A 15,944-nucleotide genomic window follows, 5' to 3' on the forward strand; every position below is an offset into this window, starting at 1 on the left:
GGGGTATAGTACCTGGATTCGGTAAGTGGGAAGAAGAGAACTGGTGAGGGAGCAGAGCCCTTCATGTTTCTGCTTAGTGTTTACAAACAACTGCCAATTTCACATTTGGCTTTGTCTTGAGTAGGCCTTTGTCCACCTGGCTAGAGCTCAGACAAGGTTTCTCCACAGATATGAACTTCCAACCAGCACCTAGGTCTCCAGGCTAACCAAAAAAGCAAGTTGAGTCTAGCTCCTCCATATTGATTCACAGCAATCATAGCTATTGTGAAAGGTGCTTTCCTCACATCTGTAAAATAGAGAGAATACTCATCTTGAAGGATTGGTGTAGAGTTTATATTGTTCTCCATAATGCTTAATAACATCTGCCTTGTATTTGCTTCTTTGCTTATTGTCTGACCCCCTCTATAGAATGTAAGCTTCATGAGGTCAGGACCTTTGTTTTGCTCACTGCTATGTCCCCCGTGCCTAGAACAGTGCCTGACACAGTGAGTACAGTACTCAATAAATATTATTGAATAAAGAGATACATTCTCTTGTTATTCCCCAAGATGAGCATATTTTGTTGTTTGGGGCTGTATTCTTCAGGAGAGAACAGAAATGAATAAGCCACTCTCTGTCTCCAAGATCTCTTCAAGTGGAGGTGACAGACATGCCCAAAGCAAATAGATTGCAATAAGACTTGATGAGGAGAGAATGTGAGTCTTCACATCCTAGCATCTTTCCAGATAGAGACGGGGAGTACTCAAAAGTCTAATCTGAAACTGAACTGAAATAGACCAGAAATAGATCCCAAGTGATGGAACCTGTGCCTTTCCCAAAACTTGACTTCTAAAAGGTAGCAAACATTTTCTACTGGAGAGGGGAAAGAGAGGAAGAAGAAAAAGGGAGTTTCCTCCTTTTCTCTTGGGCTGTCAGCCAGACTGCCACTGGCAAAACGTTGGAAAGGCCTAAATTTGTCCTGGATGCACTTTCCTGATCCTAGTCCTACCAATCCCAGCCCCTACGGTCTTAAGCCCCTATGGCTTCCTCCCAAGATTCCAAAAGTAAGAAAATAACACACACCACAGTCCAAAGTCTTCTTGCCTGGAATAGCCAACCCTGGGGTAATTGTTAGGTGGAAAGCAATCTGGTTGAATTCATTCAAACACTGTAGGAATTGCCTCTTTCAAACCCTGTAGGGTTTTACTTCTTGAGGCATCTGTTTATTCAAAAGGAAAGGCGTGTGTTGAGGCATGGGCACCCTGGCAGCAGACCCCAAACCAACCCTCTTGACTTGTGCCTGCCTTTCAAGAAATGTTCCCTTCCTGAATTTCTCTAAGAAGGCTGAGTTGGGGGATGGTTGCTGATTTTTATAACATATAGCCAGTTGTTCATAGGCCTGTGTTTTAAAGAAGGACAAGCCTGAACTCACCGTCCTGCCTCAGGGCCTGGGCTCCATACCTGGGGAGTAGACAGTCTTCTACTTTCTAACAAGCTGGACTTGAAGTTTGGAGTAAATCTCCTGGTTGAGTGACAGGTGTTTCCCAGCTGAGCCCTTGGGGAGATTCTCCAGTTGGGTAGGGACATCCCTTCCCCAGACGCCTTGTGGGCTGGACTCCTTTGACCCGGTTCAAAGTGAGGGGATGCCTACCAACAGGCCGGGAAGACAGTTGACTTCACCCTCCTTGAGTTTGTCTGTCTGTCCGTCTCTGGGAATGGTCGCTTCTTGTTTTCCCTTTTCCTTTTAAGCCTCTCCTTTTTCCCCTCTTCTCTCTCCTCATGAACTACTCCGAGTCTTGGTCTCCGTCTCTCTATCTCTGGCTCCTGCATCTGTCTCGGCTTCTGGCCTTCCTCTCCCCCTCCCCTCCCCTCCCTCGCGCTGTCATTCACCCCGCTCCTCTCCGCGCACAGCCAATGGAGAGACCCGGCCGAAACCGCGAAGCTCTCTTGCACCGGGCTTTTTCGCCTGGTGATTGATGTCCCAGAGTCAACAGCGAGCGGAGCCGGAGCCGGGAAGCAGAAGCCAGAGAGGGGAAGAATACGGCCCCCCTCTCCCTCCCCTCCCCCTTCTACTTTAGCCCTTCTGCGCACTTCGCTTCCAAGTCTCCGCGCAGCCAGGAGCCGCTGTTGCCTCCCAGCCCCTGCTAGCTGCCCCCGGAGCCGAGCGCAGCGAGCGCCGCCGCCCGGGCCCCCCCGTGGGGCCGGGGCTAGCATGGAGCACCTGGGACCGCACCACCTCCACCCGGGCCACGCAGAGCCCATCAGCTTCGGCATCGACCAGATCCTCAACAGCCCAGACCAGGGTGGCTGCATGGGGCCCGCCTCGCGCCTCCAGGACGGAGAATACGGCCTTGGCTGCTTGGTTGGAGGCGCCTACACTTACGGCGGCGGGGGCTCCGCGCCCGGGGCTGGGGCTGGAGGCGCGGGGGCCTATGGCACTGGAGGTCCGGGCGGCCCCGGAGGCCCCGGCGGCCCCGGAGGCCCGGCAGGCGGCGGCGGCGCCTGCAGCATGGGTCCGCTGGCCGGCTCCTACAACGTGAACATGGCCTTGGCGGGCGGCCCCGGTCCTGGCGGCGGCGGTAGCAGCAGCGGCGGTGCGGGGGCACTCAGCGCTGCGGGGGTGATCCGGGTGCCGGCACACAGGCCGCTCACCGGAGCCGTGGCCCACCCCCAGCCGCTGGCCACCGGCTTGCCCACCGTGCCCTCTGTGCCTGCCATGCCAGGCGTCAACAACCTCACTGGCCTCACCTTCCCCTGGATGGAGAGTAACCGCAGATACACAAAGGACAGGTTCACAGGTGAGTCCGGCCTGCGCGCGCGCCTCGCCTGGCCGCGGCCCGGGCTCTGTGTTACCCTTTCCCCGCCGGCTGGCTCCCCAAAGCCGGTTCTGTGCGCCAGGTCGCCCACCTCTTCTTGGTGCTTCCCCCAAGTTGAGCCGCCCGCCCGATTCTACATCGCAGACTCGCCATGCTTGAAGAGTTCTCTCAGCCTGGACCCCTCTCTGTCTCCCAAAGGACCCCTGCTCAGAGAAGCTCTCCCTGGTCTCCTCTCGGGATCCCTGGGCCCGGTCAGGCAGAGAAGAAGGCCATAGATTGAGGACCACCTTCTGCAGCTACTCCGGGTCCGGGAATCTTAGAGAAAGGGGTGCAATGTGAACAGTTTCTTCCGTCCTGGCTGCAGTTCTAGGACCGAAGAAGCCAGCCCCAGGATCAGACGCAAGAAAAGAACAGGTTCCCCCACCTTCAGTACCCTGCACACATGCACTCCGCGCTCCTAGCTCCGGTGCCCGTGGTGCTGCGGGGCCAGCGGGAGCTCTGAGCTCCAGTAAATCAGCAGAACCAGTGGCCCTTTTTTTTTTTCCCAGAGAGGAGGCTTCGTCTGGGAGGATGGCAGCGGGGCATAGCCGCCCAGGACAGCTAGCTTTTCATTTTCGTTCTGTCCTGGCTGCATGTCCTACCCCGGGCCCAGCCCTGTTATCTTGGGCATGAATAATGCACTGGGCAGGCCAGTGATCGGTGGCGGGAGGACTACTCCCAGGACATTAGGTACTAGGTGGGCCGCTGCCGCCTTCCCTGCTGCCCACTCCTGCCTTCCTCTGCTGGCCCTGGCTCCCTCTGCTGCCGTTTCTGCTCTGGACACTCAACTCTCCCTCTGGTGTGGGTCCCTTCCCCTGTTCTCACTTCCTGCTCCCCTTAGGACTCCCTGGATCCCAGACCATGATCCTCCCGTCCCGGCTGGGAAGCAGCCACAAATTGAGCCCAGGTTAGCCAGCTGGCCTTAGAGAGAGGAGGCAGGAGACACTGGCTGCTGCTGGCAGAGACCGGGACTCCTGGGGATCCCCTGGCTCAAGGGACCAACAGTGGAAGGGGGTATACATAACTACTTGGGAGAAGCTGCTGAGAGTCAGACACTGGGCCAGGAGACCCCGAGGCACCCCTGACTCCCTGCTTCTGTTCCAGGCAGGAGCACGGTCAGGGAAACTGCTCCTGCAGCTTCTTACCAGACTCTGGGGCCACAGCAGAAGTGGTGTGGGGGCTGGTGTCCAGACGAAGAACAGTTGCTTGGGTCTAGACCTCAGGAAGGGCCCTCGCTGGAGGGGCCCCAGTGCCCCCAACCCAAGTTTTCTCTGGCCTGGGGCAGCAGGGCCTGGTGCCCATCCCATTCCCCACCCAGGCCAGGCCAGTCTTGAAGGGCCCTGCTGGAACCCCAGCCCAGAGTCTACTAATCCTGGGCCTCTGGTGAAAGGTACTCGGTTTAGGGCCTACCTCGGGGCCCTAATACTGTGTCAGGCATGAAGGAGTTTTGAGCGAGTGTATGGCTGTGGCCTTGTGTTGCTCTGTGTCCTGTGTTTTTGTCCCGTGCCTGTGCTTGTCTGGTCCTGTTTGGGTGTATAGATCTATGAGTTTGCCCCCGTTGTACGTTGTGTTGGTGTGTGCTGCTGTGGACAGAGGCTCAGGTCGGGTTCCAGAGTCAGGTTCGGTCTCCTACTCTGAGCCTGAAGGTCTGGGGCTGACTGAGGGGAGGGGAGCGTGACCATTAGCTCGCCTTAGACTGCCCCTTGGATGAGGGGCGGCAGGGTGGTGGTTGGGCTCGCGGGAGCCCGGGGCTAGGGAGGCCTCTGTGGTAGCTGCGAAGTCGGCGTTCGACTGGCGGGCAGGAGGGGGCCGTTTCCCGCCGTGGGCTTGGTGCTGAGGGCTAACGGGAGGATCTCGGCCCTGCTCGTGGGAGTTCAGCTGCTGCGCTCGCTGATTCGCGGGGTGTTGGGCCTGGGACGCTTCCTGACGCTCTGCTGCTTGCCTCTGCCGTCTGTCTGTCTCCCGCTCCAGTGGCCCTCTCACCCTTCACTGTAACACGCCGTATAGGTCACCCCTATCAGAACCGGACGCCCCCCAAGAAGAAGAAGCCGCGTACGTCCTTCACACGCCTGCAGATCTGCGAGCTGGAGAAGCGCTTCCACCGCCAGAAGTACCTGGCCTCGGCCGAGCGCGCCGCCCTGGCCAAGGCGCTCAAAATGACCGACGCGCAGGTCAAAACCTGGTTCCAGAACCGGCGGACAAAGTGGAGGTGAGCAAGCTGGGCGGGCCGGCAGCCCGCGAGCGGCGCGGTCTCAGGCAGCTGTCGGTTCGTGGCCTTTTCTGGTGCGCACACACTTTCTCCGCTCGCGGTTTCTGATCCTTTCGGAGGAGCGAGCTCCCGCTAGGTTTGCGGGGAGCTGGAAGCAACGGAGGCAGGCCGATAGCTGGGATGGGGCTGAAGGGCCCTGGCTCTGTTTTACCAGAGGCTTCAGGGCTTTCTGGCTGGCACACTCTCTGCCGGTGTAGATGCGGCAGGTTTCTTCCGCCGCTTTGGCAAACAGGCGGGTTCGTGCAGTCCACGCAGTCCAGGCTCCAGGGATCTGTGTGTCCTGGGGAGTTTTTTGTTTGCGCAAACTCTTGCTTATGGAATCCTGCTCTGTCCCGGAGACTGCATGCAGATCGGCCCGCACCTTGTTGCAGCGCTCCAACCGGGCTCTCCGCAGAGGGTCTGGGGGCCCCAGACCGCGGCCGTGTTGACGGTCTCCTCCCCAGACGCCAGGCTTTTGGGCAGCCGGTCCCTACCCTGGAAGGAGAAAATCAATCCGCGCCGGCTGCGGCGGGGTTTGGCGGGTCCCACTGAAAGGGGAATCAATTAGGAGCAGATGGGTGTGTGTGAGAAAGAGAATTTTCCCTTCTCCCATAGCCGCAACTCCAGTTACTACGCACTGGGTTTTTTGTTTTGTTTTTTCACATTTACGCTCAAGGACATGAAGCGTCCCCAACACTCCCAAGCAGCCTCCCTCTCCGCGCGCACTGACGCTTTCTCCGGCTGCTCCCTCTGGCACGCTGCACCCTCCCGCACATCTGGCCCTTGCCCGCCGGAGTTTCTCCCCTAGCTCAGGCCCAGTGGGGCAGCGCGGGAAAGTCTGGGCGAAGTCGGCGGCGCCGAGACGGGCGGGCCTTGGGGCAGGAGGAAGGAATTGGAGTTTCCTCTTTTTCTGAACGAAGGCGAGGAATCTGCCTGGGATTCCGCCTACGGGGCCACAAAGGAAGCCATGGTCCCGCGATTCTACCGCACCCCACAGCATTCCTGCCGCTGGGGAAGGAGTGGGGGATGCGGCCTCAGACCTTGGAACGCTAAAGAGGGAGCCAGGGCTAGCTCAGGAGTTGGGGGGGACTCCAGTTTCCAAGGCCTACTGAGGGCTGCGGGCCTAGGGGAGGAGAGGCAGCCTAGCAGGCCTCCCAGAGAGAGGGGCACAGAGAAAGAAAGAGGCAGGCAAAGAGAGAAACTGAAACACAATCAGTTTCAGGGGTGGGAAGGGATAGGGAGCCCGCTGAAGGAAAAAAAGGAGGAAAACAGGCAGCCTACAGAAGTCTTATTTATGTATAATAAAGAAAAGCAATGGATGACTGAAATCAACATTTTCTTTTCAAACAAATTCCTTTAATTCAGAAAGAACCAAGTGGGTGGGGAGGAGAGAAAATGAGAGAGAAGACACAAAGCATAAAAGAGAAATATTCAGGCCGTTTGAAATGCAGGGGAAAGGGGAAAGACGAAAGACAGAAAGATACACAGTCAAGAAAAGGCGGCCCAGAGCAGGTCAGCAGCCGCTGCTGAAAGAGGCCCTTGCAGGCTTCGCATGGCTTCATCGATCGCCTACAAATTGCTTCTGAAGGCCCCGGGGACTCCCATTAGGTCTGTCCACCTTAGAGACAGACGTTTGATCTCAGTTGACAGGGTGGAGGGGAGGCATTAAATGGAATAAGTGAGTCATTGCCTCCCTGAACTGCCTCAGAGGAAGCCAGTGGGTCCAGCAGGAGCCCCTGCAGGGCACAGGGCTCCACACAGAAGGCCCAAGGCCTAGAAGACATTCGCAGAGAGAGGGAGGCAAGAGACGTCCTGCAGAGCAGATCATAGCCGCTGGTCCTTGCCTCTCTACCCTGGACTTGTGGGTAGGGTGAGGGCCCTCCGGCTTGGAATGGCACCTGGTCTCCCTCAGGGCGGGGGGGGGGGCGGGGAAGCGAGATGCCATCCTACCCCTGGCTGCCCCTTGTGAGGCCTGCGGGGTGTGGGCGCTGCTCGTGGATGCGGAATCCCAGCTGTTTGGGCCTCGCAGACTTTCCCACCCCTCCTTCTCTGGGATACCTTGGCTCCATCTGCTTTGGGGTTTCTAGTCTTTGTTGGAGTCAGGACTCTCAAAAGAAGGGAACGCATTATAGGGGCCCAAACTGGATTTGGGGACTGCAAAAGCGAGCAGCGCTCGTTCAGTTTATCTCCTGGGAACTCACCCGGAGCTGGGCGCACGCGGGAGCCGGGTCGGTGCTCCTGGCAGGTAACGGCTTGTTCCCGGTGCAGACGGCAGACTGCGGAGGAACGGGAGGCCGAGAGGCAGCAAGCGAACCGCATCCTCCTGCAGTTGCAGCAGGAGGCCTTCCAGAAGAGCCTGGCACAGCCGCTGCCCGCCGACCCTCTGTGCGTGCACAACTCATCGCTCTTCGCCCTGCAGAATCTGCAGCCGTGGTCTGACGACTCGACCAAAATCACTAGCGTCACGTCGGTGGCGTCGGCCTGCGAGTGAGCCTGCCCATTCTGCCCTGTGGGACCCCAGGCCCACTCAGGGGTCACTGAGGCCTGAGACCCAGGACTCCTCCCCACCTTTCCTGGCCTCAGACTGCACCCAGGAGGGGAACACTGCCCTCCCACGGCACCGAAGGGCCCCCACATTTGTGCCGACACTGTTCTCTCTTCGGTGGAAGAAGAGCTCAAGGGATAAGGACACGCGCCCCCTCCCAGACGCGTCCCGCACCCATCTGAACTGTTAAGAAATCTCTGTTTTTGTTTATTTCATTTTATTTTAATTTTTAACGTGGGATTCAGAGAGAGGCAAGGGAGGTAGGGGAGGAGGAGCTTCTTAGGTCCCCAGGGCTATCATCTGAATTTGCCCTGGGAAACCCCTTCTCTGTGACCCACTTCTCATCACACACATGGAAACCCATAGGCCCACACAGAGGTGGTGTCACTGTCCCTCCTGGTGTCACCCCAGAGCCACCCATGGGCATCTATGGCAGAGTGTCATCCAGACACAGGGTCACAGTGTTTACATATTGGACCTCACGATCAGACACAGGTCACGGGTGACACACACTCATCCTGAATGGCATGGCACTCCCTCCAGCACAAACACAAGGTCAAGGCCACACTGTGGCACACTACACCATACACAACAGCCACAACAGCCTCATTTGGTCTGCCAGGCCCCTACCACACATCCCAGCCCAACCCAGGTATGCACAGACAGATTTTCACATAAATGCAGCCCATTTCTCCAGAACCCATTTTGGGGGGGGGGTGTTAAGTTATGCACTTATAAGGTGTTTTCTGTGTAACCATTTTATAAAGTGCTTGTGTAATTTATGTGGAAAAAATAAATAAAAGCCTCCGGATCCGGAGTCAGGGCTGCCTGCTCCTTGCGGACCCTAGCGTCCTTCAGCTACTTGGGTTTGGTGTGAGCTGATGCTTCAGGGGCAGCCCTTGGTATCTGAACTTGAGAGACATGTTGAGGGGCAGGACCCTAAGGCTCTGGAGAGAGGAAAGGAGGAGGACAGATGGAGAGAAGGCAGAGTTGAGGAGAGCAGGGAGAGTCAGGCTCTCCTGGGATTGCCAGTGCCTGAGAGGATATGGATTTCTTTGGATGTGAGAGTCGTGTGTGTGTGTGTGTGTGTGTGTGTGTGTGTGTGTGTGTGGTGTTTGTGATAATGTGAGCAATCAGCAATGTGAACAAATAGTGAATATTTGTAATGGTATTTAAGTGTATAATTATGTTTGCAATTCTTGCATGTAAATGCTTGTTTCTGCTTAAGTTGCAAATCGAAACTATCATTGAATGCATGGGCTTGTAGTGGTGTGTGTGTGTAACCGTATGCCAATGAGACTGTTTCTTTTTGGGTAATTGTGTAATCAACCATTGTTTGTGATTATGTATGAATCGTGTTAATATTTGGGAGAATATGTTTCTCTTTGTAAATCTATTTTTCTGTGAAATATGTGACTGCTTCTGAAGTGGATCATCTTGAATTTTACGGGTGTAATTGTGTGTGAGATGTTATCATGTGTGAGCTGTGCATTTTCCCTGTATTTACTTGTGCGTGATAGAATGTAATTGGGGGAGTCAATGCAGTGGGGAGTGTGGATCATTGTGGGACACCATCACTGCAGGTGGGTGGGTGTGGTTCTGTATGAGTGTGTGTAATTGTGCGCTGATGGTGTATGTGTTGGTGTGAGTCTGATGTGCGATACCCAGATACATTGTGGTGGGACCAACATTTGCTGAAGATCTGGGGCTCTAGACGCTTACCCAGCAAGCTGCAGAGACTAGAGCACATTGAATCAGGAATTAGGGCCAGGATCCTCTCTGGTGCTCTAAGTGGGACCTACCAGTTCCCAGCACTAGCGTGGCCTAGGAGGGATCTAAAGAACTGACTTTCTGGGGACCTTCAGGGAGCCCCCAGATCACCCTTGCCAGACCTTCAGCCACAGTACACATGCACACAGGCATAATAACAGCCAGTCCCCAGCCTCTTGGAACTATCCTAGACAAGACTGACTTGGGTCTGCTTTTCTGGAAGAAGCTGGGTGGTGGAGGGTCTAGAGAACTCATCACCCTAGGGGTGAGTTGAAATGGAGGGATAAGAGGCTTTTTCTCTGGCATGGGACAGTGAGAGAACTTTTCAGCTGGAAAGTAGAAGTTCGTGGTGTGGGGGCCCCTGGAAGCTCTGCAGAAGTGTTTGCGGGACACTGAGGGTGGGGAGCCACCCTAACCGTCAGAGCCACTGTCCCCCATACCTGCCCCTGCCATGGGGGCTGTGACACAGGTCGTGAGCACAGCAACTTCCCATCCCAGCAAGCCCATGGGGAAGTTCGGCTGAGTGGAGGATGGGCTTGGTCATCCACCCCGTCACCTGGGGTCCCCTGGGATATCCGCATGAGAGGGGGCTTCTGTCACTCATTTTGTGTAGATATGAAGAAAAGAGAAAAAAGGGAGGCTTCAGGGTCCGAAGACAGCGGCCAGCCATTCCGCGCCATCCCCACAGGCCCGCGGAGTGCCCAGGTTGGGCCCTGACGAGCTGTGTGGGGCGTAGTGAGAAGGTTCTGGTGGCAGCGCCGGGTCTGCTGCAGGTCTCCCGCATTCACCGGCCGTGGCAAAATCCAGAAATAGCCTCCAGCGCCAGGCCGCGCAAAATCCAGAAATAGCCTCCAGAACCTCAGAAGTCGTCTCCCTCTATCTGGGCAGGTCTGCTCTCCCCTCTGCTCCCGCAGGACTGGAGCCACCGAGCCCGCGCCTTCTTCGCGGGGTGCGGTTTCTCTCCTCTTTTGGACTCCAGATCAATGCTTCCCGGCTGCGCGATCCCACAGCAGGACCCCAGGGGAGACTGCTGCCTTCTTCCCGCCTCCCAGTTTCCCAAGACCGCCTCTAGAGGTTGCTGTGTCCGGAGAACCCTGAGCATTTTCTGGACACAGCCTAACAGAAGAACGGAGGTTGGGTGGGGAGAGGCTGGCCGGCCCAAACACAGCAGCCCCAAGCTGGCTCCCAAACCTGGGCTCTCCAACCCTTCTCCCATCCCCTCTTGAGCAAAGTTAGGCCCAACACCAATGTCCCCCAAAACGCCTCCTACCCTCCCTCCCACTCACCCCCCATCTTCAGGAACGTCATAGGGCTCACACTCACAAACCGCGGAGAGCACATGCAGGCCGGAGCCCTCAGCCCGCAGCTCTCGGACCCTGTCCAGCTCCACCCGGACTCGCGCAGAAGCGGACATTCCGAAAGTTGGGACAATCCCAGCGCTGGGGCCTGGGACGCCCAGGGCGGGCGGCCTTTGAGCTTCCCAGATGCCGCTCGCCTGCTCCCAGCGCTGCTCGGCCGCCTGCGGCCCGGGTCGTGCACTTTCGGCGGGGGCCCGCTGACGCTCCCGCCCTTGGGCTAGGCCTCCCGGGGGTGCCAGACTCCCGGGGACGCTGGGACCTGTGGCGCGGCGGGGCACGCAGGACTCCCGTCTCTCCGCCCGAAATTCGTTGAGACCGAATCTCAGTGGATCCCGGGTCCGCCGAGCGCCGCGGCCAGGGAGAAAGGCCTGGGTGGCGGCTGGACCCGCAAACTCCGTCCCACGTGGGGCGGAGGCTGGAGGGGAGGGGGCCTGCGAGAGTCACAGTCAAGGCCAACTACTCACAACAGAAAGCTCGAAACTCTTCCTCCCCTGCCGGAAATGACCGGTCTCTGTTCAGAAATAGAAAAAGAACTATCGGAATAATTGTGTGTAGAGGTGCCGGGAGAGAAGGGGAATTAACAAACCTGTCTGCGCAGAAAGGCCGGCTTCCTTCCTTGGCTTGAGACCCGACGGCAATCACCAAATTCCTGTGGTCAGCGAGCCCTGCCGCTCAGATCTGGCCCTGTGGCTGAGTGGGTGGCGGCCCCAGGGCTGGGGTCCTAGAGGCCCTGTGCAGTGCGGTGGGAGGCACACAGAGAATCTGGCTCAACCTGTTAACTATAATAGCGGCTTTGTGTGGCTGCATCTGTGCTTGGGGGCTGTGTGGCACCGCCTGAGCACTGACTACCCTGTGGTGGCCCCACTACCAGGCAGTTGTGGGGTTTGCTCTGGGCACAGGACTCAGATGGGTGCCCTAACTGTGGGACGACTGACTCGCAGGTGGGCAAGGTAGGTTTCAGGTGCTTGAGACAACTAAGCAAGGACCTCCAGCCAGCTAAAGCAGCTGGGACTCAGCTGCCAGGCTTCAGGGCAGCAGGGAGGCTGTGGCCCTGGGGCTGCCCTGAGGGCCCTTCAGCTCAGGTGCCAGAAAAGACCTCCTCTCTCATGCTTTACTCCTTCTGCTGCCCTCATGCACCACTTTCACATCTATGTCACTCCCACACAGCCCCCCAGTCCTGCTCCCTCCCAGGGCCCCCAGACCCTCCAGATCAGCTCAGAGTTTGAAGTCCCACAGCCAGGCTGTTGTCAAGCAATTGGCAGGAGCTGCCACCACGTTCCCTGCGTGGCTCGAAAGGGCCCATCCAATGCCTTCTGCCCGCATTCAGCCCTGGCCTGGTTGGCCCAGGGAAGCCCCTCCCACCCAGGAACCTTCACCTGGATTTCTTATCCTGGAGAATCTGATAGGAACAGGCTGAGCAGAGGCTGGAGTCAGGTCAGGTTTTCCAAGGACCTCAGAGCAGACTCCAAAGACTGGTTGTGCATGATGGGGGTGAGGGGTGGCAGGTTGGGGTGTGAGGGAGGGCTGGGTGAGTTCCAGGGAGTGGCGGGTTACCTACATTGTGTCGAGGGGTGGGTACAATTCACATGCCCCCGCTCACAGCCTGCATTGCTGGGTACAACCTCACAGACCTCCTTCAACTATGCAACAATCAGGGTGTGCAATGTTACACGAGGGGAGCTACAAGTGTGCAGTGCCAGGCACACACACAGCCTTCACTTCTGGCTCAAGCTCACACCCGACCAGGCCAGCTCCTGTAGGTGGTTACCCCTGGACACCCCTCCTCTCCTTCCCTCTTCCCCCACCCCCTAACAGAGGGGAATCTAACTCCATTCTCAGCTGGCCTGGGGGTGGGGGTTGTCTTGGGAGCTGGCTTCAGGTTCCAGCCCTGCAGCTCAGGTGGTAACAGAACCCCATGTGCCCGAGGCTGAGCTTGGGGATAGCAGCAGCCACCCTAGATACTGGCTGAGGACCCTAGCAAGGCCCAGAAGGTCCAGCGGCCGCCACTGCCTGCCCAGAGCCTGGGGAAATCTGGCCTCCTTGTGTGTGAGAAGATTGTGAGGGGTGCGGGGCGGGGAATGCGGGGGCTTCCACTGCGTGCCTCCTTGGGGAAACGCTTGGGTGGGAGCTGCTCCTGCCCCTCCTGTTTTCTGCCCTACGAACCCAGAGCCCACATTTCTTTGGTTGCTGCCGGAGGAGCCAAAAGACCCAAAAGCTGGAGGCCGCGGCAGCGATTCAGCAGCCACCCAGAAGTGGGAACCGGACCTGGGACTCGGTCACAGAAGCCCAGAACGAGTGAGTTCCGGGCGCCCTCTAGGGGCCACGCGTGGCAAGGCGCTTCGAGCTGAGGCTCTGGGAGTTTGTATTCTCCGTGGCACCCTCGGAAATGCAGTGGCGGTTGTTACTGAATGGGTTGGAAAATACGAATGGTAATCATACTAGCAAACAATGTTATGGAGCATATGCTGTGTGCCAGGCACTGCACTATGCTTTAAGAGTACTAATTCATGCCTAGCAACCACCTTATGAGGTAGTAGTATTTTTATCCCTACTTTATACATAAGGAAAATTGAAGTTTAAAGAGGTTAAGCAGGGGCCGGGAGCTGTGGTTTACGCCTGTAATCTCAGCAGTTTGGGAGGCCGAGGCGGGTGGATCACTTGAGGCCAGGAGTTCCTGATCAGCCTGGCCAACATGTTGAAACCCCGTTTCTACAAAAATACAAAAATTAGCCGGACGGACGTGGCGGCGGGCGCCTGTAATCCCAGGTACTCCAGAGGCTGAGGCAGGAGAATCGCTTGAACTGGGGAGGCGGAGGTTAAGCAGCTTGCCTGAGAGCCCGCGGCTGGTAAACAGTGAGGCCAGCCTTCCAACCATGAGGTCTAACTCTAGAGACAGGGTCCTTGAGAGGGATGGCCGAGTCCTGGGATGTCATGTATTTAGTGAGAATTGGAGATGAGACCCTACCAGACTCCTGTCAGATTTGGAGGGAGCTCTTAGTCTAGAGGTGGGCAGGATGTTTGCCCTCTAGAGCTCTGGGAAAATCGCCTTCAGTCTCATCCAGTCTACTGGAACCTTCCTCCCCGTGAGGCGCCTGGCTTCCAGGCCCCACCCTGCCAGGCCTCTGAGGCCACCCCCTCCTCCTCCGCACCGACTGCAAGCCTACACTCTAGGTCTTCCCAGCAGGGCTTGGAGCCTTGCAGGATTGGAAGGGGGTTCCATGCACTTTCACCTCTTCCCCTCCCTCCTCTGGGTCAGGAAGGTGGGAGGACTCAAACTGGCAGAAAGTTAAAAAATAGAAGCCAATGAATCACACTTTATTAGACAAAGGAACAGAGAACCAGAAAGGAAAATCCTTCCTCTCCTTGTCCATCTGCTCCTGGACTGGAGAATGGGGGGGTGAGCTGAGGTGGGTAGGAGGGTGAGACTTGAAGGTCAGGGAGTTACCAGAGGTTTTCATGGTGACCTCTCAGTGTGATTCAATCAAACTACAAAAAGAAAGAGCATGGCAGGCCAGGCTTGGTGGCTCACACTTAGAATCCCAGCACTTTGGGAGGCCAAGGTGAATGGCTTGAGCCCAGGAGTTCGAGACCAGCCTGGGAAACATGACGAGACCACCTCCAGCTATATATTTAGGCTGGGCATGGTGGCACATGGCTGTAGTCCTAGCTACTCTGAAGGCTGAGGCGGGAGGATTGCCTGAGCCTGGGAGGTCAAGGCTGCAATGAACTGTGATAGTGACACTACACTCTAGCCTGGGTGATGGAGTGAGACTTAGAAAGAAAGAAAGAAAGAAAGAAAGAAAGAAAGAAAGAAAGAAAGAAAGAAAGAAAGAAAGAAAGAAAGGGAGAAAGAAAAAAAGAAAGAAAGAAAAGAAAGGAAAGAAAGAAAGAAAGAAAGAAAGAAAGAAAGAAAGAAAGAAAGAAAGAAAGAAAGAAAGGGCGAGCTTGCCTCCTTCCCTCACCTTCTCCACGATGATACAGGAGGTGGGGGTAGGGGAACATCCCTGGAAGGCTCTGTTGTATGCTATATAAGGTGTATTCATTTATATACAAATAGCCCCTGCCAGTGTCTTAAACTTTTGTATGTGCAAAAATCACCCAAGGATCTTGTTAAAATGTGGATTCTCATTCATTAGATCTTGATGGGGCCTGATGAGATGAATCTTTATGAGACTGCACATTTAGAATAATCTTTTGGTATTGTTGACACTGCTTCAGGCATCAAGGTCTTAAACTACTTCCCCACGTCTAAGATCTAATCCTAGGATTTTAAAGTTGCCTGCCAAATATGACTTGTAATCTTGTTTTATTTTCTTAAGAGCATTTTTCCATTTTGTTTAAATAAATGAAAAACAGTGACACATGTAATACCCCCTTCTGATAGACTGTTTTGGCTTTTCTTTTTCCCAGAGCATTGATAAGATGTTTTAGACTGCTCTGTCCACATGCCACAGGACTCACCAATCCCAGTGTTTTATGTCCTGCTATTTTCCCTGTTCCTGGCACTGCTCCTCTGATGCCAGTTCCCCTCTCCTTCTGCACCTTCCCTCTTCCAAAAACCCTCTTTCAGTCCCAAGCAGCTGTTGAAGTGTCTTTGAAGATCAGCCTAAGTGTTAAGCCTGGCTTCTTTGCTGTCCAACCTCGAGTAAGTTCATTAAGTTTTAGGATCTTGCAATTTCCTTGCCCATATTACAGGGCCAACCTGTAATTAACCTGGATTAAGGGGATTTAGAAGATAACTCAGGTAAAAGAGCTTGGCTCTTCACAGATGCTCCAGGAATGGCACAGAGCACCCCAAGGTGTTGTGGCCTGGGTTTTCCACCCTCAGGACTTGCTGGGGCCCTCAGGGTGGGTCCTACAAATCTCAGGGCATCTACCCTCTGCACCTCATTCCCAGACCCTCAATTTCTGGAGGGAAGTTGAGGGGAAGCTTTCCCTTACCCTTGGCCTAGGGAATCTCAGGATCACATGCAATTACCCTGCTGTCAGGTGGCCACACCTGATTGCACAGACTGGGGAGGCCTGTCCCACAGGTTCATAGGAAAATGCATAGGGGTTTCATGGTCCCTCACCATTCACTTGCTGTCAGAGAAAAGCGGCCCCTGCACACCTGTTCCCAAAGCCAGCCACGAAAACTCAGACACACAGTTGTATTCTTGTACCCATTCTGGGAACCAGAGGCTTCACGT

General features: G+C 55.8%; 1 protein-coding gene and 1 long non-coding RNA gene across 4 annotated transcripts in view; one reads left to right on the top strand and one right to left on the bottom strand.

Moving 5' to 3' along the window:
- The window catches only part of LOC144331268 (uncharacterized), a 34,101-nt gene extending 32,285 nt beyond the window's left edge, over positions 1–1,816 (bottom strand). The window contains exon 1 of one of the 2 annotated variants that reach the window (XR_013398305.1): positions 1,412–1,797. This is a non-coding gene — a long non-coding RNA (uncharacterized LOC144331268). Of the gene's footprint in view, positions 1–1,411 lie in introns of both variants that reach the window. The other variant, XR_013398304.1, reaches the window with a different exon arrangement.
- TLX1 (T cell leukemia homeobox 1) lies at positions 1,782–8,441 on the top strand. Of its 2 annotated transcripts, none has more exons than XM_077947358.1 (3): positions 1,782–2,777; positions 4,842–5,043; positions 7,328–8,441. In XM_077947358.1, the coding sequence occupies exons 1-3, from the start codon at positions 2,192–2,194 to the stop codon at positions 7,329–7,331; spliced, it is 792 nt and encodes a 263-aa protein (XP_077803484.1). In that variant the 5' UTR covers positions 1,782–2,191; the 3' UTR covers positions 7,332–8,441. The 2 variants fall into 2 exon arrangements, with proteins under 2 accessions (XP_077803484.1, XP_001109904.1); XM_001109904.5 differs by having other exon boundaries at positions 1,794–2,777; positions 7,351–8,441.
- Positions 8,442–15,944: the final 7,503 nt, after the last annotated feature.

This window comes from Macaca mulatta, chromosome 9, assembly GCF_049350105.2.
Source record: "Macaca mulatta isolate MMU2019108-1 chromosome 9, T2T-MMU8v2.0, whole genome shotgun sequence".
NCBI lineage: Eukaryota > Metazoa > Chordata > Mammalia > Primates > Cercopithecidae > Macaca > Macaca mulatta.